Source organism: Lithobates pipiens, unplaced genomic scaffold (assembly GCF_037356315.1).
Source record: "Lithobates pipiens isolate NorthernLeopardFrog02 unplaced genomic scaffold, aLitPip1_a1.2 Scaffold_8, whole genome shotgun sequence".
Taxonomy (NCBI): domain Eukaryota; kingdom Metazoa; phylum Chordata; class Amphibia; order Anura; family Ranidae; genus Lithobates; species Lithobates pipiens.
Genome location: NW_027507903.1, coordinates 539876355 through 539902258, shown reverse-complemented (window position 1 = coordinate 539902258; position 25904 = coordinate 539876355). Strand labels below are relative to the sequence as shown.

The following is a 25904-nucleotide window of genomic DNA, read 5'->3' as shown; positions in this document are numbered from 1 at the left end:
AAAACACAACAATCATGACACATATTCTAACTATTCCACTCCAAAAAATGTAAATTTGTCTGAATTTCCACTTTAGTGAATTCCAATAGCCTCGCATACCCCAAGGCACATGTGTGTAACTTTAGGGTATTTAATTAACATGACAGACCAACTGAAAGAGACGGAAGTCTCTGAGTCAGCATGCAATAAAAGGTGAGGCAACTAAGGTGGAGGTGTGACATGTGACTCCGCCTTGATTGTAACTCTTATTATCTATCCTGTGAGTAACAGCCCAGTGCAAGCTGAGGCTCTGCGAGAGTGGAATTTGGCTTCCTGTTAGCTAATAACACTTCATCTTGCTGCAGGTAAGGGCACGTCTTCCTTTTCTAAAGCTGGATATACACCAGCGGAATTATTTTTATTTTAAATCTTTAGTTTTAAGAGTGTTCTTCTCGTGTTATAATTGTTATTGGGGTCAAAGCAGCCCATAAATTTATCTTCTTCCCCCTATTTATGCTCATCAAGTGGGTTGAATGGGAAAAAAAAAACTGATCCAATTCCTCCATCCACATATTCGATGTGACTGGGGGGATCCCCCCTGCTGAGCTATTGTATTCTGACAATGGGAAGACTTCTCTGCTATCAGAATATAGTGCTGCTGGCTATAGCCATCATTTATCTGACAGGCTAGTTGTACAGAAGTCAGATGGTAGATCACCTTCTCTACAGCCACTGAACCCATACTTGGATTGAAATGCGGCCAGTCCCTGTTAAATTTTGATCCCTGTATGCCTGAGCTGGACATAAACCAGTGGCATTTTGATAAAATTTTGTTTTAAGCATGTCTTTCTGAGTTTATAATTGATATTGGGTCATTGATATCTATCTCTCTATTGGTTGAATAAATAAAATTGTAATAGTGTATTTGGTTATCATCCAGAGAAATAACATTTCACTCAAATGTTAACGTGTCTTTGAATGACAAGTGATTGGATGCACTGCAATATTTCCTATGGATATTTTTTACAAAGATTTGTTTGAATTTTATGAGTGGTACAATACAGATTATTACTAGTGTCTATGTGTAGAGCATAGCGAGATAACGGATGTTCTGCAATCAGATCGCTTATCTTTGCATCGCTTTCATGTGTGTCTAAATGATGACTTGCTATGATCTTTATCATGAGTGAATCTGCAGACTGTGTCCCAGTCCATGCATATGTACAACTGAGCTATACAGAGAGTTTCCGTTCTGTTTTGATGAATAAAGGAAGGCTAAAGCTGTACATACGCCTTACAATTCTTTAGATCTATCAAGAATTCTGTAGTATAAGAGCCTACCTGACCAGACACAAATTGAGTGGATTATTTAGGTGGGGCCTCTACTACATAGTCTTACGTAGATCTGGTGGAGAATGTATATAAATTGCTGGGTGTAATGGGCAGCTTGAGGCTCGGTTCACACTGCCGCTGCACATTTGGGATCCCTCTTGTATAATCCCCATTTTGGGTCAATGAGAGTGGACTTAATTCACACTACTGAAGTTGCTCCTACTTTAGAAACGGTTCCTGTAATACTTCAAGGCGACTTGTGCCATTAGACTTAATGGAAGTCTCCTCCAAGTCAGATCCTCATCTCAATTGATGCAATTTGGATCCAACATTACAGGAAGATTACTCAGGCATTCTCTGTATTTGCTTCAAGTCACAGCTGTGTGAACCCAGCCTAAGGCTGGGTTCACACTAAGATTGCATGCGGCTCACAGCAGGGGTCTGGTGTGTCCCTGTTTCTCCATTTCAGGGATGAATTGGGCCAAAATTTTTGCCAAAGACGCACAGGACCCCTGTGCAATGCACTCCGCAGCCACCACGGAAATGTGTGAACTGGCTCCATTGAGAGCCGGTCACAATCTCCTGTCATGTGAATTGTATGTGGGGGGGGGGGGGAACCAGCATCCAATTTACAAATGGCAGGAGATTTTGACTGGCTCTCTATGGAGCCTGTTCGCATATCAATGGTGCAGTTTGCACAGAAATGCTATGCTCTTTTGGTCCGTTTCAGGTCTTAATTCAGCCCAAAATTCGGACTGAAATCGGGTCGGAAGCAGTGAACCAGCACTTGCTGAACCCCTGCTGTGAGCTGAATGCAGCTTATATGTGAACTAAGGCTACAACAGGCGATTCATTCTCTTGATATTAAAGTGCTGTGGACTCCGTTATCTTGCTAACACACTAGGGTTAATTTGCTAAATTTGGCGCAGCTGTACATGGTAGCCAATCAACTTCTAACTTCAGCTTGTTCAATTAAGCTTTGACAAAAAAAATAAAAAAGCTGGAGGTCGATTGGTTTCTATGCAGAGCTGCACCAGATTTTGCACTCTCCAGTTTTAGTAAATCTGTCCCACTGCGCTCTGTGTGCTGCATTTGTGGCGACTGCCAACCAGTGATTGACTGTTGCAGTATAAAATAATTTTTAAAGCAGAAATCCAGAAAGCTTCTGATCTGGGCAAAAAGTGAAAGCTGTCCCAGGCTTACCACGCAAATTACAATCTGATTGTACAATCTCCTATAGATCTAGTGTATTTAGTACTACCCTCACCCCAGACCGACATGCTGCTGTCCAAAGGTGTCTCTGTTGCTTCCCCATCCAGAGTGGAGACATTTAAATGATAACTAAAGGTTTTTTTTTTTTGTTTTTTTTGTTTTTTTTTAAACATGTCATACTTCCCTCCCATGTCATACTTGCCTACTCTGTGCAGTTGGTTTTGCACAGAGTTGCCCCAATCCTCCTCTTCTGGGGTCCCTCAGCGGTGCTCTTGGCTCCTCCTTCTCGAGTGCACCATTGGAGAGCTGCTCTCTCTCAGAGCACTCGTGCGGGCACGCTCCCATGTACTGCTGCTGCATCTATTGATACAGACAGAACTTGGCCCTGCCCCTGGCTCCAGCATCATTGTATTTGACGGACAGCAGCGGGAGCCAATGGCTGCGCTGCTATCAATCTATCCAATCAAGACCCGAGACACTAGCTGGAGCTGGTGTGCTCGCCCCAGTCGCTGGAAAGATCGGGTTCAGCTAAGTAAAAGGAGGGGCTCTGGGAGGCATTACAGGAGGTTTTTCACCTTTAATGTAAAGGTGAAAAACTATGAGTGTTTACAACCCCTTTAAAAAGAAAGCTAATTCAGCCTGCACTTTTAAGGATTGGTAAGCTGCAATATATTACAATTTTGGCTTTAAGCCCTTGTTCACATTGGTCCAATTTGACATGTCAAATCACATGCCAAATTGGAGCCAATTGCTGGCAATGGCACCGGCCGAATCAGTGCAACGCCGACTTTGTGACTCTGCACCGATTCCCAAAAGTAGTTCCTGTGCTACTTTTGGTGAGTTCAGGGATGATTTTAATAGACATCTGTGCATGAGAAATCTGCAGCCAATTCACACTAGTGTGAACCTAGCCTAAAAGGAATAACGAAGGTCCTCGCATTACGTAAATCTAAGGCCGCGTACACACGGGCGGACTGTCTGGCCAACTAAGTCCGTCAGACAATCCGACAGACAGTCCGTCCTACTTTTGAATGAACGGACTTGACCACACACGATGAACAGACAGTCCGCTGAAAGCTTGCGCGATGACGTGTACAGCACGTACGACGGGACTAGAAATACGACGTCCAATACACTGCAATGCAACCTTCGGCCGTGTAAATCCTTTCTGAGCATGCGCCATACTTAGTCCGTCCAACTTGCCTACTCACGAGCGGACTGTCCGCTGAAACCAAAGTTGGACGGACAATATTACGGAAATTCCGAAAGACTTAGTCCGTCAGACTGTCCGCTGAAAAAGTCCGCTGAAGCCCACACACGAGCGGACTGTCCGCTGAAACACATTTCAGCGGACCAAGTTCGTCAGACAGTCCACCCGTGTGTACGTGGCCTAAGGCTCATTCACAAGGCCTTAACATAGCTATAAACATTTTTTATTGATCATTAAGACAACGGACAAAAGTTCCTGTGTAATCAGTAAAAAACTTTTGTGTAACAAATGTGTCCTGTTCCTCATCCAACCCTCTCAAAACCCCCAACCCCCCCCCCCCCTTTTTTTTTTTTTTTTCCTAATGGTATACGTAGAAATCCATTTCCCCCAGATGCAGGTTTTTGCATTCTGTGTGAATGCCTGTATTGAAAACAATGCAGCTACATTCAGATTTGTAAAAAAAAAAAAAAAAAAAAAAAAAAAAAAAAAGGTTGTAAATGCATTTTTTTACAGCACTGTGAATGAAGACTCAGATTGAGGTTGTAAAACGATTTTATGGTCAGAATGTAACATGTATAGTGCCCTTATGATGGGAATTCCTCTGACTTTAGGGATGTTTCCTTTTTACTTTGTTGCATCTCTATGATAGTCTTATATTGTCAAGTGTGTAATCATAATAATGAAACCTACTGTAGATGAGTAGCCATAGGCGCAACTAGGTCGGAGGGTGGAAAAAGGGGGGGGAGGGAAAGGGGGGGGGGTGAATATCTCACTTTTTCTATGTACATAATACGTAGCACAATTCTATACAGAGAGAAACCATGCTAGTCATTTCAATAGAATACAATTCTGTATCCTTCCATAATAAAAATAGAAACTGCCACATATCAGAAGTCTGATAAGCCTTAACAATGGGTGTCAAACAGCTGACTGGAATAATAATACATCATGAAGTCAGCATGAATGGAGCTATGTAGCAATTCGAAGTGGGCAAATAAACATTTGCAGATGTTTTGTGGAGTTCCAGTAGGTAAAAAAAAAAAAAAAAAGTTTCAGTTTAAAGGGTTACTATTACTAAAACCTTGTGTTTTTTTTTTTTTTGTTTAAATAACAAACTCTTTATACTTTCCTCCTCTGTGCAGTTGGTTATGCACAGAGTGGCCCTGATCCTCCTCTTCTGGGATCCCTCAGTGGTGCTCCTGGCTCCTCCTCTATTCGAGTGCCCCGTTAGAAAGCTGCTCTCTCTCAGGGCACTCATGCGGGCACGCTCCCGTGTCCTGCTGCTGCGTCTATTGACACAGACAGCAGGACTCAGCCCTGCCCTCGTCCCTGGAGCCTGCATCATTAGATTTGATTGACAACAGGAGCCAATGGCTGCACTTCAATCAGTCTATCCAATCAGGACATGAGACACCGGGACGTGTGTTGTGCGCGTTTTTTTTTTTTTTGTAGGAGGAGCCATAACCCCTGCCAGGTTATGTTTATTCCATCTGTATACCATTTTGTAGTTCCCTCTATTTCCTGTTCAGACTTGTGTCCAAACACACCTAAGCTCATCCTCATTAGAATGTTGTCTCTGAAACCAGTGCTGGATTCATACCTATGCATTTTTAGTGCTTTTTTGCATTTTTCAGATTTGCACTACAGAACGTGTTCCATAGGAAACCATGTTAAATGGACTGCAGTGCAAATCTGCAAAATGCAAAAAGCACTAAAAATGCATAGGTGTGAATCCAGCCTTAGACGATTCCCCCTAAGAGCCCTTTCACACTGAGGTGCTTTGGCACTAAAAAAAGCGCCTGAAAAGGCTCACGAAACCTATTTCCAATAAAATCAATGAATGCTTTCCCACTGAGTGTGTGCTGGTGGGGAGGTGAAAAAACTTCTGCAAGTAGCATATTTGGAGGCCAAAAAAAGTGCCTCAAAAGAACCCCTCTCCATTGTAATGAATGGGAAGTGCTTCAAAAGCGCACCAGAATGGTTCTTGAAGCTGTTTTTGAGTGATCTGACCTTCAAATAAGCACACTGCCAATGCCGCAAAAGTGCCTGACATTTATGAGAAGTTTTCAAGTGCTTAACAAAGCGGGACTGTACTGCGGGAAAAAATATTAAAAGCCAGCAGCTACAAATACTACAGCTGCTGACTTTTAATAAATGGACACTCACCTGTCCCGGGGTCCAGCGATGCCGAGGCCGATCGATCGCTCAGCTCTCGTCTGCTGCCGCCACCATTCTAGGTGAGGGAATCAGGAAGTGAAGCGAATCGGCTTCACTTCCCGGTTCCCTACTGCGCATGCGCGAGTCGCGCAGCGCAATAGGAATTGTCCGCGCTGTCACTGGAACCCGTGTGTGTCCCAGCAGACAGAGCGGCAGGGCAGGAAATGGCATAGACTCCCACGGGAGTCTATGCCCGGAAGTGGGTGTAAATACCTGTCTTTGACAGGTATCTCCACCCCCCCCTCCCCCCTGAAAGGTGCCAATTGTGACACCGGAGGGGGGGAGGGTTCCGATCAGCGGAGGTTCCACTTTAGGGTGGAACCCCGCTTTTAAGTGTGACAGGGCACAGTCTTGCTCTGGGAAAAACTCAAAACTTTTTATTTTTTATTTCCCCCCCAGTACAAATGGACATTTTGTCCCTCTTTTTGGTCTGATGTGTAAATCTCTATAAACTGCAATAATTTGTGCATCCAACCACTGCATTATTACATTTCGATAGTTTGAAAAGTCAGCATGAGCAAAAAGCAGTGGTGGGGGAAAAAAACACTTGTGGGTTAACCCAATGATTTTTTTTTTTTTTTTTTTTTAGTGCATTCCCAAACCATTTTATGCATTTATTACAACATGTGAAAATTATTTGTTTTTAAGTGTAAAATGTAGTCCCAAGCATATGTGTAGCCAAACTCTGAGACAGAAGTTGATGGGAAACCTCCCAATAGGGACACCTGCCACAAAATACAGTAATTGGTTTTTAAGCCGTGGTTGTGCAAGCACTCCCCCACAGCAATTTGTGGAAAGTCCACTTTCCTAATGTTGTAATGGCAGAGGTATTCTGTAGCTCCAGGCTGTGGAAGTATGACCCTTCATTCTTGTAAATGCACAGTTGTAAAATGACCCGCGGATCTGGAAATTCCTGTGACGGAAGCCCCTTTTCTTGATGGATATACCGTACTGGCAAGGAAAGGCTTTTCTTTAAAAACTGAGCTGGTGAAAAATGCATCATCCTGGTGAACTATTTCAGATACCTGTAGCCATTCTATCCAAATTGTTAAAAAAAAAAAAAAAAAAAAAGTTTTTTTTTTAAGTTGATTATCAAATTAAAAAGAATTTCCCTAATTATTTTGGCTTCCTTCCAGTGAAATACACAGAATTTTGGTGCTTCTAGTTCAACAATACTCAGTAAAGCTGGCTATACGCTAGATTTTTGTACATGGAATCTTACAAACATTCATATGCAAGTTCTTTGTCTATTCGATGACTGGACAAATGTCATTCAAAAGTGTATCAAAATGTGGTATGCCTTTACCATTCAAATTTGGAAAAAATGCAATTTCCTGAAACAAAAACATTTACTGTAAAGCCTTGTACACAGTCCTTGGCTTGGACACGAATCCTTGGCCAACAAAACCGTGAAATTTTGTTCGAAGGGCGTTGGCCCAAACTTGCCTTGTCAACACAATTGTTGGCTAACAATTATGAACATAGTGACGTACTACGTTGTTTTTCAGCTCTTTAGCACCACCCTTTGGGCTCCTTCTGCTAATTTCGTGTTAGTAGAAGTTTTTGGTGAGTGTTGATTCGCACTTTTCAGTTTGCTCTTTTCAGTTCGTTCCTGAACGGCCGTTCGTCAACCAGACATGTTGCAGAATTGGAGGAGATAACGTGTTATTTATTATTGGCATTGGAGTTATTGCTTTTTTCTATTTTTTCTTTTTGGTTGGATAATGATTTGCTTTGGTATATTTTTGGATGCAGAATGCACTTTTTGGTTAAGTTCTATTGGCAGATAGCATGTCTAATTTTTTTTTTAATGCACAATAAAAAAAGAAATGTGAAGAATAATACTTGGCTATGTGTTTTACTTCAAAGGGCAGTTTGGGAATAGGTAGTTACATTTAAAAAAAAAAAAAATACAATGTAAAATTGACAAGGGACACCAATGATCTTAAAAACTACAGGCTAATGGTGTTGTGGTAACTTGCCCAAATGAAAAAAAAAAAGATTAAAAAAAAAAACTTTCTTCCTGCTTTTCCAATTTTTTTATTTATTTATTTTTTTTCTTGTCACAATGGCCTATTAGGAAAGCAAATGAACGCTCTTGAAGTGACAGTTTATGAACAAAATGTTACTAGTGTATGACCAGCTTAAGAGCCCAGGAAACCCAGGACAGATATCTCCTACTTTCAGATTTGCAGAGCAAAATTAGATTTTTTTTTTTTTTTAGTGAGCAAAATAGATTTAAAGCCCAGGTGACATCATGGGAAAATAAATGCATTTTGATGCACTGTACTGAGGACATTTGAGGTCTTTTAGAACAGCTGGGTGTCTCTTCACTGCTCTCAGTAATTCTCACAGACCAGGTCACATGCCCCTACCCCAGTTCTCTGTAATAAAGGTCTGTGTGTAATCACTTATGCTGAGGGATGTGGCTGTTACTCAGCTCCGCCAGCACAGAGCACTGCAGAAGAAGAGCAGGAATCTAAATGTTTACTGAGACAAGAAAAGGCATTTAAGTAATTGCCAAGCAGAAATAGCAGTCACAAATTGGCGAGAGATAGAAAAGTTTGATTCTTGAATTGGGTTTAAAAAATAAATGAGATTAGGGGCATCTCATTAAAAAAAATATATATATATATATAATTATAAAAAAAAATTTTTTTTGGAGATACTGAAATCTCAGGGACACAGATACATAATTTGAGTCTCTATTGAAGAATTATGTAATGAATTTGAACCATTTAGGCATTATTTTACTAGTCCTATGCTAACATTCCAATTTGCATATCTCTTGCCTTTTTCCAGTGACCCATCATGACAAAACCACATGCACTGATCATCTCCATGAATGAGTTTCATAGTCGGCCAGGTGGAAATGGTATGACATTAGATCCCCGTAAAGGTGCAAAGCGGGACACGAATCGCCTCTTCCGTATTCTATCCAGTCTGGGTTTTGCGGTTAATTTTCATGATGATGTCACTGCCAGAGAGATTCGAGAGATCTATCTAAATGGTAATTACACTTTTATAGTGTGGTCCTTTTGTTAGTTTATAGACTTTATTTATTATTTTACATTATTATAGAGGTCTTATAATAAAAATTCTAGATTTAAAGAGCAACTGCAGTCTGCTCACATAATTTGTAATAAAAACATCTTTGCCATTCTGAAGCTTCCCTCCAACCACTTTGCATATTTTAGATATACTTTGATTCTGTACTTGCCAAATATGCTGTAAAAATCTCCCTCCACTGAGTCTGGCTGTAACCATTTTAACTATGGGCAGCTGAAGCTGCTGCCTGTTCACATCCTGGTTTTACACACACACACACACACACACACACACCTCCAGCTCTGCAGCTCTGATTGGCCCTCCTATGACTCAACCCCCCCCCCCCCCCCCATACAGATTTTTATAATAAAAGTTCATGGGCCATAAACCAGGAAGATGACAGTTCAAATGTATCTACCCTTTTCCCTGAATGCAGAACAAAATAAACTGTGCTATTGATACAGGCTCATAGTAAAAATACGTCATTAATTTGATGTTAAATACCAGTGTTATGGCAGCAGCTAACTGAAATAACCCCAGTATTTTTTACTATGGCTTCCTGGTCATTTCTGGGCTTTCCGGAGCCATCGATCAAGCCCAGAAGCGATCCAATGCTACCATTTGCAGGGCAGGAAGTTGAGTGCGCCTACACTCGCCTCTATGCCTTTGGAGTACTGGAGCGATGTCTGATGTCACTACTTCCGGTTCTCAGGCCAAAACAAATCCCCCCCCCCCCCCCCCCTTTATTATTTTTTTTTTTTTTGGCTTTAAAGGTAAATGAGAGATCTGCGCTCTTAGACCCCAGATCCACCAATAAAGAGAACCTGTCTATCTGATTTCCATTGCAAGGAATGTTTACATTCCTTGTAATGGGAATAAAAGTGTGTGTGTGTGTGTAATAAATAAATAAATATATATATATATATATATATATATATATAATCACGCACACCCCCTAATCAGGAGATATTTATATTGTATTTCCATAGTCCCACGGGAAATTCATGCTGTATGTTTGTATTTGAATAGGGATGTTGGCCATTTATTATCGAGCTACAAATATGCTACATTATCGAGCAGAGCAGAAAGCAATGGTCCATCACTTTCAAAGTGAGCCCACAGAACTTCAGATGGGAGATCCAAGTTTTGGAGCTCTAAAGCCATATCTGTCCTTAGTGACTTATTAACAGACTATCTGAGCAGTTTGTGACTGATGGATACAGGGCCGTCTTTAAGGCAGGGCAAAAGGGGCAGCTGCCCTGGGCCCTGTCATTGTTGTGGGACCCAAAGCAGCTGCCTCATACTTGCCAACTATGCCAGTTTACATTCCCTTGAAGTTTTAGTCCTGTGCTGCTACTAATGCTGCCCAGCTTTGCCCTATTGTTGTGTACAGATGACTCACCTGCAGACCTGTAAATACTGGCATTCATATGTAAATAGCGGTGACATGCATATGTAAATGGCTGAGGCCAACTGCATTGATATGTAAATAAAGGCAGCATTCATAGGTATATCATGCCCCCCTGCAGTGAGGAGAAGATGTGCTGTAACCTATAGCAACCAGTGAGCAGTATTACTGTACAGCAATCTCTAGCAGCCAATCAACAAGCAGAAATGTGCTGTAACCTCTAGCAACTAATCAATGAGCCTTAAGGAGTGCTGTAACCTCTAGCAACCAGTCAGTACGCAGTAATGATATGCTGTAACCTCTGGCAACCAATCAAAATCGCTGCCTGATCTGATACAGTAAACTGATTTTAAGTCTCAGAGAAGGTGGAGAGCGAAATTGCATGGGGGGGGGGGGAGGGGGCCGTAAGAAAAATTTTGCCCAGGGTCCATTCAATATTAAAGATGGCCCTGGACGGATATTTATCTGGTGCCTATTGGTAAATGACCACTATTGTTTCTTTCAGAGAGAAAAATGCCTCAAGGGGACTGTTTTGTCAGCATCATTTCCAGCCATGGTGAGGAAGGAGTCATTTATGATTTCCATGGTGAGCAGGTGTACCTTAGAGACCTGTATGACTTGCTGTCTCCAGAGAACTGCCCAGCACTGGCTGGGGTACCCAAACTGTTCTTTATACAGGTGACTATGTACAAACAATGGTGGGACAGATGGTGTGGAGATCTATGTCAGGGCTGTGGAATTAATATCTGCCTTATGTTGTAGGCATGCAGAGGAAATGCATTGGATCAAGGTGTCTTCCTGGAGACTGATGGAGCTCCAAAACAAATAAGTGTATTCTCTCATATTGACTTCCTCCCAAGGGAGACTGTGGTTGTGTTTGCCAGCAGTGAAGGTAGGTGAAGCATAGTGCGCAACATTTTCCAATATCTAAACTGTGAAATCCTACATAGTCCAAATTAACTACCTCCAGCCCAGGCCTTTTCATGCACTTTTTGTTTACATTTTTTTGTTTTTTTTTTGTCTTTTTGCTAGAATATTACTATTCTTATTTTTTATATATAAATAAAAATATAAATTGTTTTTTTTTTTTGTGGAAAAAAAAAATAAAAGCTACTACGCTGGGTAAACAGATACCCATCATGTCATACTTTACTTACATACTTTAAAATTGCCCATGCAACAGTGACACAACTACATAAATGTTACTATACATAGGCACCGTTTTAAAAGCCTTTACAGGTTCTCACTTAGATGTACAGAGGAGGCCTGGTGCTAGAATTTTTGCCCATGAGCTGATGTGCGCAATGATACCTCACCTGAGTAGGATGATCTCTTTAAGCATACCTGCGGGACCGACGCACGCGTTCAACTATGCATGCGAGTAATGGGGGCTCTTTAATTAGAACCCCCCCCCCCTTTTTTTTTGATCACCTTTTATTGCTGTTACAAGGAATTTAAACATCCTTGTGATGGGTATTCCTTTTATGGAGAGACCTGGGGTCTCACAACCCCAAATCCCTCCTCTGCTCTTAAAAGCATTCAAACAAAACCCCAAGATCTGTGTTTTTGAAAAATTTGAAAAAATAAATGCAGCTTATTGTTTCAGAGTAAACGTAATGTAATGTCATCACTTTCAGGTTACTATTACAAACAGCTGATCCCAGCTTTGCTTGGGGCATCGGTTGGTCGCTCGGGTCTCCTGGTTGGAAGGGAGTGCCCAAGCAAGCCATGGAGGGGGCATTCCCTCCCACTGCATGTAATAACAATCCAATTGCTAGAGAGCTGATCACCAGCTCTAAATAAAAAAATACCCAGATGATATGTATACCCACTAAAAGTCCAGCTATGTACAGGTACGTCACTGGATGGGATGTGGGTAAAGCAGTATTCAAGACGCTAGAGTAAAGCCTTTTTTTTTTATTTTTTATTTTTTTTTATTACAACTTCTGAAAGGACCACAACATTTTCTTCTATGCTCTCTTTACAATGGTCAGTTTCCTATTGCAAAAGACCCAGCCCAGAAAGAGGGATGGGTGCAAGGCCTTGGGTGGGTAACTAGATCTAGTCGCATGAGTCAGCTTTGTTCTTTCTGGCCCCCCTAGACTAACTGTCTTGTGATCTTCCATGTAGATAAAGTTTACAACTGGGTGATCACTCCTTGGATTAAATAAAGAGAAATTGTATTCAACCTCACCTGGTTGCCAACTTTATCTATCTACATGGAAGAACTCTTGTGATGCGGGGTGGAGATCACAAGTCAGGCACGCTGAGTGGAAACAGAGAGCTCTTGCTAGCCCAGATTGCATTATTGAGTTGTAGTGCCATTATCTTGTATGTGTGTTTAGCGGTCTTCTGATGCCATCTCCCCCCCACCTTCAACTAAATGTTCATATCACACTAACCAGATAAGACATCATAACTCAACGACAAAACATTCTAACGCTGAAAGTGGAGATGCTAAAAGACAATCTGTCCTTGTGCCACAGATGTTTGTTAGCTCCTGTACTGTTCCTACCACGTACAGCTGCCAATAGAAGTGAGCTGTACTCGTGTAATTTGCTTCTGCATTGGCATTGACCCACCCATGCATGTACTGTACTGTGTAATTTGCTAAATGAAAAAGCGTCAAGTGCAGGAAAGCACAAGGTATTTCACTCTTGAGGACACAAGAACTGTTAAACCGCATGAGGCCTCTTTCTAGTGTGCGTCAGTACACCTAGAACTGATTATTGGATTGGATAAACTGTAGCTCTGATCTGCTAACACTTCAGTTCTAGGGTTACAGGTTTTTTTTTTTCTTCCTTTTTTTTTATAAGAGTATAGGCTTTAAGAGCATTGTTCTTGTGATGGAAAGTCATATAGTAAATAGTAAAGTAGTAAGGGTCCATAATAGCAGCAAGCAGAGGTGTACAGCTTGCTACTATACTAGTGCTGGAAAAATGTGGGCTTGCATATGACTTGCTGTTGAATCTATGTTACTCTCTTCAGGTTATGCTGCATTCCAGAATCCCCTGGGCTCCGTCTTCCTGCAGACGCTCTGTGACCTGCTTGATGGAAATGAGAAGTACCTTGAAATCACTCAGCTGCTTACTCGCCTTAATAATCTGGTGGCCTACAAGTTTGAAAGCAAAGGAACATATGGAGGCTACAAAGAGATGCCGTGCTACATCACCAACCTCACCAGGGACCTGTATCCATTCAAGGGGAGGGACAAACACACCCGTATGCTTGTACAATAGTTCTACACTGCCATTTTTCAACTGTAGAGTTGAGTGGCACATTTTGTATTCATGCCAAGCTGTAGCAAAAGGCACCAGACCGTACAAAATTTCTGGAGAAAATGCACAAGTAGTTAACAGGAACTGCATGAAAATGGAGACTTCTATTTAGAAAACGCACAATATGCTTGAAGATTTTGTTTTTCTCATATAATATATATATATATATATATAGCACATGGTTAAAACATTTCATGTATCGTCTGACTGAACAATATGACAATGGCTTGACAAGCCCTCCTATTTATTTATATAGAGATCTATTCTATTCCATTAATGTGTGCTTAATATTGTAAAGTGAATCTGTACTGATAAACTTTGAAATAGGAAGTCATGTCCACTAGACACAATTTGCCCATTACCTGTATAAGCAAGGGAAACCTTTACTTCCTTTTGATTATGTTGTTGGGGACTGACTACGTGGCTAAGCAACTTGACATTCCACTGTCCGATGTGATGGCCTCCATCAGCATTAGGGGAACTCTTCATTGGACAGTGGAATGGCACTTGGCAGAGTACAGTCATAAATTCAGGTTAGGTTAGGCCCAAGTAACAAGTTAGGGAAACAGAGGAAGATGGGGGGGACTATTCTGGTTACTGAAGGAAATGGTGTGTGGCTTCTTTTTTTTTTTTTTTTTTTTTTTTTTCATAGCTTTAAAACTGAGTCCACAGAATGTAATATGACTACATAGATTAGCCCACAGTATTATGCTTTTCACATGCTTGGATAATTTAAAGTAAAAATTCTCATTTCCTTCAGTATATCAGCCTGATTTGAGTTGGTGACCCAAAACAATTCTATAGTTGAGGTAACTTTCCTGGTCTGTTTATTTGTTCAAATCCATTACTCAAAAACAATGAAGAACGTGGGTTAGCAAGATAGCTAGACAACTTGAATTTCCAGAAGATCGGCTATAGCAGACTCCATGGGTTTTCTTAGGATTTCTTAGGTTTTCTTAGCTTTATTTTAATATGTTTGGCAGCATAAACCTGCACTTAAACTGGACCTTTCCCTCAACATTAAAATCCCTGGTGCATGCAGCTCTACATGCTACACTGAAAAACCTCTTCAAATCTGTTACCTAAAAGATTTCTTGTTACTTTGTGGAACACTGAAGCACTGGTGACAAAGCTAGGGCCTCACAGCTTACCACTGAGATGACTACTTCACCAGTGCCTTCCAAGGAGAAAAATTAAGATTTTACAAAATCTTGACCATTGACAGCCATGTCTAAAAATGGTGGCATGGGTTTGTATGAAACGAGGCGCATTATGCATTGGAACACTGAAAGCAATGAGGCAAGAAGCTATCATCAGATGTATTTATCTGGCTATCGTAATATTTATGGTGACAGTTGCTTATGACGAGGTGGGAAAGGTCCGCTTTAAGGGCACCAAATAAATTGTATGTGATATTAAATGTTGTTGTTACTGGAATAATGCTCTAAGAAAAAGATACTTGTGTATTTATGAAAGTTGAATATTGTAAAACTTATAAGCCTTTTACTATTTATTTTTATTTATTTGTAAAACCTCTTAAATGTTTGAAGTAAAGTTTTGTTTTTTTAGTTTGTAAAAATTTGTGTACAATGTTTTGTGTTTGTACTAGGGCACTGTCACTTTTAAGGATACTATTCTAACCACTTACTTTAAGGAAATTAAAGGAAAGGAAAGGATTTGCAGAGCATTTCGGCCGCTAGCGGGGCGCTTTTACCCCCTGCTAGCGGCTGAGAGAGTTAAAACTGCCTGCAATAGCGGCGTTTTGCCGGCGGTATTGCAGCGCTGCCCCATTGATTTCAATGGGGAGCAGCGGTGGAGGAGCGGTAAACACACCGCTCTGAAGAAGCTGCTGGCAGGACTTTTCCTGATGTCCTGCCAGCGCACCGCTCCAGTGGTGTGAAAGCCCTCAGGCTTTCACACTGGAGACAATTGAGCAGCAGTTTAAGGGCGGATTGCAGCCGCTATTTCTAACACTATAGCGCCTGCAAAATGCCCTCGGTGTGAAAGGGGTCTTGGGGTAGAATTAGGCCAGCCATAGATGGTTTGAAACTTGGCCAGTTCAGCAGGGACCAGTCAAGATTCAAACAACCTATGGGCAGGCTGAATGTATCCATTGATCGACTTGGGTACAACAAGCAAGTTGGATTTTTGGCATGCGATTTATTGCCGGTAGCAATAATCACTGTTTTTCCGAGCATGGAGGGCTCCCTGTGCCCCGCCAAGAGAACACTAACTCCACAGGAGGGATTCCCCTCACCAACACTGACTGTGTTCATGGGGGAATGGACCATTTTTTGGGGAAATTGCAAAATCTATGGGAGGAAAACTTCCATATAGATTTTCCGACAAAATATAAAGTTTGCTGTCAGTGTCCAGACTCTTATCACATTTCAAAAATATTTGCCGACCCCCCCCCTAGATTCTAAAATTGTTAATGGAAAATGCTGCTGTATATAACACCCACTGTATTTATGAACTGTAAAATGTCATGAGGTTTAATTGTCTGGATTCACCCTAATTTTACAAATGAGCAGCTGCATTAACAGAACTCGCAAACATGTTCTTCTAGTGGCATTAATTGACGGGCACAAGCTCTTACTAACTACCTGGCTCTCGGTATAGAACCCCCAACTTGCAATAAAAGCAAATTATTTCATTTTGTCCTATTGTGCGATATGTTATTGATATCCAAAGTTAGTTCTCACATGCAATGGGTCCTAGTCAATGAAAAGCTTACAGCTAAATTGCAAATGACAATGGCAAAATTCCATAGAGTTTGGGACCCCTGGGTCTCTCATTTTCTTCCACGGGACTTTGTCCGACGGTTCCTTTGAACTCTAACTTCATGAGCAACCTTGGCCAGGGGTCACCCCAACCGGCTCCTCCCTAAATCCCCGCTGTGCATCCTTCCCTTCATTTCCTCTCTACCTCTACAATACACAGTACTTCTTGGCCTTACTCTTGCTCTTGCTCTTTTTTTATACTAATATTTACAAGGCTGATGAGTCTTCTTTTGCGTTGTAGTATTTGTCATAGTATGCTTCCTTAAATGGAGCCGTGTCTCTTAGGGTTGCCACCTTTTCTTCAAGTCAAACCCGGACACTTTAGCGGAGCACAGCAATTTTTTTTTTTTTCATTGTATAAACTATACATATACTTTGTGATTAACTTCATATGATTATAAATGTTATTTAATCACCAGAGTCTGGAGGGGTTCCCCCTTTACAGCAGAGTCCGCAGATTTCCCTTGCACTGTAGATTCTGATGTAAGGGAGAACTCCGGGGACTCTGACATAAGGGATGCTCTGAAAAACCCTGATTTAAGGGGGAACACTGAGAACTCTGATGTAAGGGGGAACATTGGTGCTTCTGGTGTAAAGAGGAATTCTGATGTAAGGGGTGCTCTGAAAATCCTGATTTACCTTAGCGTACTCATTTAGAGGCAGGAGAGAGAATGGGGGGGGGACTTCAGTCACAGACCGGGATGGATGGTGAGCTCACTCACCCCTTGGCAGTCAGCAATTTTCATCTAGATGCATCTTTGATTGCTGGGCTTCAAAGTTCTGGCCCCCACTTTACTTTTCTGAGGCAAAGCATCAGGTATGGGAGTGTGGGCAGATACAGAGGGATGGGGGCAGGAGGAAGAGGTGCAGATCGATCCCTTTCTCCTCTCCCATCTGCATATGGGGGGGGGGGAGTGTTAGCGCTGGGCAGTGCAAGAGAGAGTATAACAGACCCTTGCGCTTAGACAACTGCAGCCAGCAGCCAGCAAATTGCTTGTTTATGTCTAGGGGAGAGGAGAAGCACTTTAATTATCCTCCGCTCCCCTGGCAGATGATACTCCCCCCCCCCCCCCCCCCATGCGTGGACTGTCCCTCGCATCATTACGTAAAATGTAGGGTTAAGGACCCTGCATTGGTTTTTATGATGTCAAGACATTAGATTGCTTGAGCATAAGGGAGTAGATGCTACAAGGACTGGTCTAACAGCACAGAGGATCAGGTAAGTAAATCTACTTTAATATATCCCTTAGATCAGGGGTCTCAAACTGGCGGCCCTCTAGATGTTGCAAAACTGTATGTTCCATCATGCCTCTGCCTGTGGAAGTCATGCTTGTAACTGTCAGCCTTGCAATGCCTCATGGGACTTGTAGTTTCCCAACAGCTGGGGGGCAGCCAGTTTGAGTCCCCTGATTTGGACCTAAACAAGCAATTACCCTTGAAGTGCAGGTACAGCCCCACCCATTGCATGGGATACTTTTCAAGTTTCCCAGAGTTGGGCTTTCAAAAAAGTGAAATAATGCACAATTATTCTTTCTCACAAAATTAACAGCCTATGATCAGATTATTATTTCAAGCATTGCATAAATCCTATTTTTTTTTTTTTAGGCGCACTATAACCCTTGTACCCTATATCCAGATATCAAAAAGGCTGTGGACTTAGGATGCTGGTTGGATCAAACATGCATGATCTGAATGCCAAAAGATTGTTTTTTCAGACAAGGGATATAAGTATGCTCACTGATTTTACCTACGTGTGCATTTTATACACACTGAGCACACCATTCTCTTTAAACTTTTCCTTCATTGGGCTACATGCATGGGCGTCCGCAGAACTTTTTCCAAGGGGGGGCATCATTTCAAAGCCACTCATGCTCCACCCCTTTTCGACAATCTCATGAAAATCTTTCCACTGGTAATACATATGTGTTATATAACAGATAATTCATCTACACTTTGTATTGGAAGTTACTCTGGCGGCTGTGTTCCATGCCCATAAAGCCTAGAGAATGTACATCTTTTTACATTGCAATACATCTGTTGTGGCCATATTTTCATCTCATACTGTCACTGTATAGGCTGTTTTCATCAAGATAAAAATATGGCAACAACAGATGTATTGCAATTTAAAAAGATGTACATTCTTTAGGCTATATGGCAGGCATGTACTGGCCATTGAGACTACAGGGAGTTTCCCGGTGGGCCGATGGCTCAGTGGGCCACTCTGATGCAAGGGGGCTGGTGATGGGACACTCTGATGTAAGGGGGCTGCTAATGAGACACTCTGATGTAAGGGGGCTGCTGATGAGACACTCTGATGTAAGGGCGCTGATGGGAAACTCTGATGTAAGGGGGCGCTGATGAGACACTCTGATGTAAGGGCGCTGATGGGACACTCTGATGTAAGGGGGTGCTGATGACACTCTGATGTAAGGGGGCTGCTGATGGGACACTCTGATGTAAGGGGGCGCTGATGGGACACTCTGATGTAAGGGGGCGCTGATGGGACACTCTGATGTAAGGGGGCGCTGATGGGACACTCTAATGTAAGGGGGTGCTGATGGGACACTCTGATGTAAGGGGGTGCTGATGGGACACTCTGATGTAAGGGGGTGCTGATGGGACACTCTGATGTAAGGGGGCGCTGTTGAGACACTCTGATGTAAGGGCTGCTGATGGGACACTCAAAATGTAAGTGGGTCGGTCTAAGGATGAAGTCCAGGGCCAAATTTCTTTCCCAGTCCAGCCCTGCTATATGGGCATGGTACGTAGCCGCCAGAGTAACTTCCAATACAAAGTGTAGATGAATTATCTGTTATATAACACATATGTATTACCAGTGTAATGTACTTATATCAGTGCCCCTTACATTATCGTATTCACTTCCCCCTTACATCAGTGACCCCCGACTGGCCTGGCGGTGCTTTCACTGACCTCCTCTCAGGTGCACTGTGCAGGGCTCAGTCAGTCGGCTCCAGCTTGGTGGCTCTGGTTTTATCCTATAGTCTCCTGTCCACAGTCCACACAAGTCTGACTTCTCCCATGACCCCCATCCCGGCGGTGCTCCCACTCTTGACTCCTCTCCAGACTCCCTCAGAGACTGCAGACATGCTACAGGAGATGGTCACAGACTGCACACTTGATGCAAGAGCTCAATGCAGCCTCACCAGTGCCCATCAAATGCAGCCTCACCAGTGCCCATCAAATGCAGCCTCACTGTGCCCATCAAATGCAGCCTCACTGTGCCCATCAAATGCAGCCTCACTGTGCCCATCAAATGCAGCCTCACTGTGTCCATCAAATGCAGCTTTACTGTGCCGTGAATGCAGTCTCCCTGTGCCCATCATTGCAGCCCCTCCTGTGCCCCATGTCCCAGTCTGCAGTCCCTGTCTGTGGGAAGGTGTGTTGTTGATGCTCGGTACAGTACCTTGCATGCCAGCAGGATATCCATGAAGGCCAGCAGCAGGCAGGGTCTGTTCTCGTTTTGGATGGGGATGGTGCTCCTTCCAGAGGATCTGTCTGCTGTGAGATGGAGTGGTCCCTGGCTACCTGCACCTTCAGCCATCCTCATTTTCCGGCCCCAGTCAGCCTGCCCTCTGGTTCTGGGGAATTGGAGAGCACTGGGTGGGAGTTGGAGAGAAGGGGGAGCAAAGAGTACTGGCAGGGTTGGAGAACGCATGGTTGGGGGCAAAGAGCGAGGGGGAGTGGAGATCACAGGGGTGGGGAGTGGAGAGCGCTGGGGGGGCCAATAAGAACAGGGGTAGAGAGCACGGTAGGCTGAGAGCACTGGGGGGGCTAAGAGTGTGGGGTGGTGAAGAGCACTGAGGGGGGCAGAAAAACAGGGGTGGAGAGCACGGGGGCTGGAGAGTACTTGGGGGTATAAAGAGAATTGGGGAGTGGAGAGCAATGGGGGGGAGCTTGAGAGCACCAGTGGGGACCAGAAAGAACAGGGGTGGAAAGCACGGGGGACTGGAGAGCACTATGGGGGGTGGAGAGCACATGGGTGGGGGCAAAATGCAGGGGGAGTGGAGAGTGCTGGGGGGGAGCCAAAAAGAACAGGGGTGGAAAGCACGAAGGGTAGAGAGCACGGGGGGGGGGGCTGGAGAGCACCAGGGGGGCAGAAAGAACAGGGGTGGGGAGAATGGGGGGCTGGAGAGCACTGGGGTGGGGGCTGGAGAGTGATGGGGAGAGCTGAAGAGCACTGGGGGGGAGAAAGAACAAGGGGGAGAGCACTGGGGGGAGTGGAGGGCACTGGGGGGGGGGAAACAGGGGGGAGAGCACTGGAGGGAGTGGAGAGCACTGGGGGAGAAAGCACTGGGGGGGAAAAAACAGGGGGGAGAGCACTAGGGGGAGAACAGGGGGGAGAGCAATGCGGAGGAGAACGGGGGGAGAGCATGGAGGGGAGAGCATTGGGGGGGACAGGGGGGAGAGCACTGGGGGGGAGAGCACTGGGATGGTGGCTAGAGAAGAATGGGGAGAGCTGGAGTGCAGCAAGAACAGGGGAGGAGAAAACTGGGGGGGGGGGCAGGAGAGTGTGGTGGAGGAGAGCAATGGGGGGGGACAAGGGGGGAGAGTGGAGAGCACTGTGGGGGGGAGCACTGGGGGGACAGGGGGGAGAGCACTGGGGGGTGAACGGGGGGAGTGGAGAGCACTGGGATGGTGGCTAGAGAAGGATGGGGAGAGTTGGAGAGCAGGGAGGGTAGCAAGAACAGGGGAGGAGAGAACTGTGGGGGGGGCAGGAGAGTGTGATGGTGGAGGAGAGCATGGGGGAGGGGGGCAGGAGAGTGTTGTGGTGGAGGAGAGCACTGGGGGGGGCAGGAGAGTGTGGTGGTGGAGGAGAGCACTGTGGGGGGGGGGCAGGAGAGTGTGGTGGTGGAGGAGAGCACTGGAGGGGGCACAAGAGTGCGGTGGTGGAGGAGAGCACAGGGGAGGGCAGGAGAGTGTGGTGGTGGAAGAGACCACTGGGGGGGGCAGGAGAGTGTTGTGGAGGAGAGCACTGGGGGGGGGGCAGGAGAGTGTGGTGGTGGAGGAGACCACTGGGGGGGCAGGAGAGTGTGGTGGTGGAGGAGACCACTGGGGGGGCAGGAGAGTGTGGTGGTGGAGGAGACCACTGGGGGGGGCAGGAGAGTATGGTGGTGGAGGAGAGCACTGGGGGGGGCAGGAGAGTATGGTGGTGGAGGAGACCACTGGGGAGGGCAGGAGAGTGCAGTGGTGGAGGAGACCACTGGGGGGGCAGGAGAGTGTGGTGGTGGAGGAGAGCACTAGGGGGGCAGGAGAGTGTGGTGGTGGAGGGCACGGGGGGGCAGGAGAGTGCGGTGGTGGAGGAGAGCACTGCAGCCCCCCCCCCCCCCCCTCGATCCTCCTATCCAGGCACTGTGTGGCACACACAGGGCTGGCTGAACAGATGGGCATCTCCTCCTCTGGATCACAGCGCTGGATGGCTCTGTGTTTGGCAGCCGCTCTGTAACACAGTCCCCCCCCCCCCAGACTGGCTCATGTGATAGGCGGAACGTTGATTCTCTCTACTATCACACGAGCTGGTCTGGGGGGGCGGGACTGTGTTACAGAGCGGCTGCCGAACACAGAGCCAGCCAGCGCTGTGATCCAGAGGGAGAGCAGAGGATGCAGCCGCCAGCGGACTCAGGAAAAAAAATGCAGCATGGAGGCAGCTGCAACACCTTGGGGATTCCAGGGGGGAGCACTTGACCCCCCTTGCCCCCTGCTGCGGACGCCCATGGCTACATGTTCTGAGGATTCCTTAGTCTAAAATCTGAACTCCATGCAAACAGCTCAACACATAGTTGAAGTACCTGCACCTAAGCTGTTTTACTTGCCAAAGGATTTGTATGTCTGTAAATATAGTTCTGAGATTTGCACATCCCTGCCCCAGCCTGTGATTGGACAATAAAGAAGCAGCAGCAGACTCATCAGTTTTCTCTTTGCACTCCTGTGATGATATTGCTTGTAAGCATAAATGCACACTTGATTAACTCCTGCTGCTGTCCCTGACTTTCCCAGTTTAAATGCTGCTATAATGGGATGTATAAGGGGATGATGGGAAATTTGAAAAACTTACAGGAGCTGTATTTATTGATGTTAGAATGCATATGTGCATTAGGAATCATGTTTAATGTGCATTGGGAATACAGGTCCAATGCAGGTCAGCAATTCCTATTCGCTTTGCATTGCACTGGGTTTCTTTAGTCACAGCACGTCCTATTAGATCAGTTTCCAGGCAAAGCTGGTCAGGCATTGCCTTTTCTCGTTAAATGCATTTACAAATTTGAACACAGTTGCATGTGTTCAAATGGAAAATGCAGTATTTAACTACAATGCCTATTTACATAAACCCATTGAACCCAAGTCAATGCAAGTCGTACCAAACAAATACAAGGCCTTAAACATTACTTCTATAGTTAAACAGATGTTGGATAAGATTCAAAGCTGGTCAGCACTACCTTTTCGAATTTAATTGGCTGTATTAATATTTTCAAGATGATCCTTTTTGCCAAAATTCTTGTATGGTTTTAGAGCAGCCCCAGTCTTTCTCACAAAGAAATTATTTCAAACCATTGACTTCTCCCCGGGAATGGTACTCAACTTCGTATTGCCAGATCTTCCCTATAGGTGCCTAAATCGGATGGTGGCCTTGCCTGCCCAAATCTACGAAATTATTTCACTGCATCTCAGCTTACTTATGTCTATGACTGGTTACATTCTGCCCCTCCGACCCCCTCCACTGCTCTCTTTTCTGCTTTTTTTTTGGCCTCTCCACCTCTCTTCAAGATGAACTACTCAGGTTGGTTGTGTCTAGATTTTCTTGATCCTCTCTTGTTGATGTAGGCTTTCTGGCTTGGCAAGAGGGGGGACAAATACTCCCGCAGTTATCTCAAGGGGTGTCGTCACATGTTCCCCTATGGAATAACCTTAATCTCCCTGAGCTCTTTGGTCATCCTGACTCAACCTGGTGGGGTTGCTTTGGTATTACCCACTTTTCTCACATTGTTAGCAGCAATATTTTTGTGTCCTCTGAAACCCTAAAGGGTCATCATGATGTGGATAATAAATTATTTTTTAAATATCTATCTTTCTTCATGCCACCTGGATGCAGTTTGCGACTTTGACTTTACAGCTCACGGAATCAATAATGAAACATTTATCATATCCAGAACTCTCTAAATTAGTAATTACATGTCATAGTCATCTTCAGTTGGCAGAGACTAATCCATTTCAGAACTCCTATCACAAGTGGCTGTTGTTACTGCCTGGGCTTTCTGAGGATTGGGAGGAAACCACTGATGTTTTTTTTTTTGAGGCTGTAATTAGAACTCCTGATCAATTTACTCAATTTAAGTTTATTCATCATCTACACCAGGAGTTCCCAAACAGTGGTGCGGGGGCCACATGTGGCCCGTGACCTCCTACTCTGGGATGGCGGGTTGGCAAGCCAAGATCGTGGATTGACAACCCGCCATCTCAGAGTATCAGTGTTGTTTTTGAAGCTGGCGGTAGAGAAAGCAAGCGGCTGCAGAGCCACATAAGCCGATGCTTCCTGTATAGCTCCAGCTCCTGTCACAGGCAGACTGATACCAAATGCACTCTGCCTAGGACAGCAGCACCCGACGATACCTGAATAGAAGACTGTTATTAAAGGTACGTTTATTACTAATTCACAATGTATACATGGACATATTTGTTCTGCAGTGGTTATTGGGCTGCTTTCAAACTGATCCGCAGGTGCAGCGTAGAACACCTACTGGTTACCTCCACTGAGCCATAGACTTCTGTTATTACCTGTGGGTTTGGTGCACTACACCTGCAGGGTAAAATAGAAGTCTATGGCAAAGTTTCATTTTTTTGAACATACCATTAATCTTCCAGTACCTCAAATCCCAGATGTTGAACTTTTAGGTATTTTAAATGACTAGGACTCATGCTCATATTCTGTTATGTATGTTGTTATTTTATGCACATAAGTGAAGATGAAGATGAAACCTAATATATAAGGGTAGGGCACGGCCTAAGATATTTAGTAAAATATGGCAACTATCAATGTGAACCGGGCCTTAGCCTAATGTTGTTTATATCTCCCCAGAGTTCAGATTAAACATTCATTTCTGAATTTATATATAAAAAAAAAACTACTTAAAGTGTTACTAAACCCAGTAATATGAAAATAGTTCATCAGCGCCATTCTCTCAATTGGTAGGCAAAAGGAGGTTTTTTTTTTGCCTGGAGTTTAGCGTTAAAGTTAGACCCTGCTAAACAAAAAGGACACTAATGAATACCACTCTGTAGTGTTTAATAAACCATTAACATTTTTAAAAGTATAAGCAGTGCTAGTACTTGTATGTGACTTGGTATCAGCCTAGATCGAGAAGATGGCTACATATCTCCGGTGCTACACTTGGCCCAAGTAACCTTCAACTACAGACTACAGGAGTTTGAAGGCTCTTCATGGATCCTATAGCCATACGCCAAAAAGTTTATTGTTTATGCAAATCATGAATACATCCCTGGCTGGAGATGGACTTATAGGGGAACAGAGGCTGTATAAATACATTTTAAAATAAATATAAACTATCCAACTATACATATTTCCTTATAACATTTTAGATTTAAGCATTTGTAGGTATAGTAATGGGGGATTGCTATTATTATATCTAACTCATAATAAAAGCAATAATCTTTAATAGGCGATAAACAAACAAATTAGTATAAAACCAAAAAAAATGCATTCCTTTAATATTTTTAAAGCAGAACTTCACCCAAATGGAGAAGTTTCACTCTTCCTCCTTCTCCCCCCTCCTCTGTTCTATTTGGAAAAATATATATATTTTTGGTGGGGAGAGGGTTCCTAGTTTTGACAGGTACGCTGTACTGCTTCCACTTCCACTCTGATCGCTTAGGCAAAATCCCCCCCCCCCCCCCCATCTGCCCACAGTATTCTGGGATTCATCACAGGTCCCAGAAGGCTGCAGGACCATTCACAAAGTGCAGTGTGGCTGTGAAGCCACAAGGAGTCACAGCCAGCTGCCCATAGTAAAATGCTGGTGCGGGGAACCTGGAAACCAGTGAAAACCTGGACTGGGTGAGGATCTCTGGACAGGTGAGTGTCTGTTTATTAAAAGCCAGCAGCTACAGTTTTTGTAGCTGCTGACTTAAGTTTTTTAGATCTGACTGAACAACCGCTTTAAGAAGATTATGATGATAATTCCAAACTCATATTTTTTTTTTGTTTCCATTACTTTTTATTATGAATTTCAAGAAGAAGTTCCAAAGAAGTACAAAAGTCAACTGGAAAATGTGGCTGAAAGGGTTATATAACAATCTCTAGATACATTCATGCTTATAATAGTACAATAATCAAAGTTCAGACAGTATCCATTGATCTTAGGGACATCTGTAGTGCAATACATTTAGCTTCAGAAAATAACTAC

At 43.9% G+C, this 25904-nt stretch overlaps 1 protein-coding gene across 1 annotated transcript; it reads left to right on the top strand.

Annotated features, from left to right (window-relative positions):
• The first annotated feature begins 242 nt into the window (after window positions 1–242).
• Window positions 243–15182, top strand: LOC143960789 (caspase-7-like). Its single transcript, XM_077469697.1, has 5 exons — window positions 243–344; window positions 8753–8960; window positions 10912–11084; window positions 11169–11298; window positions 13395–15182. The coding sequence occupies exons 2-5, from the start codon at window positions 8762–8764 to the stop codon at window positions 13643–13645; spliced, it is 753 nt and encodes a 250-aa protein (XP_077325823.1). The 5' UTR covers window positions 243–344; window positions 8753–8761; the 3' UTR covers window positions 13646–15182.
• Window positions 15183–25904: the final 10722 nt, after the last annotated feature.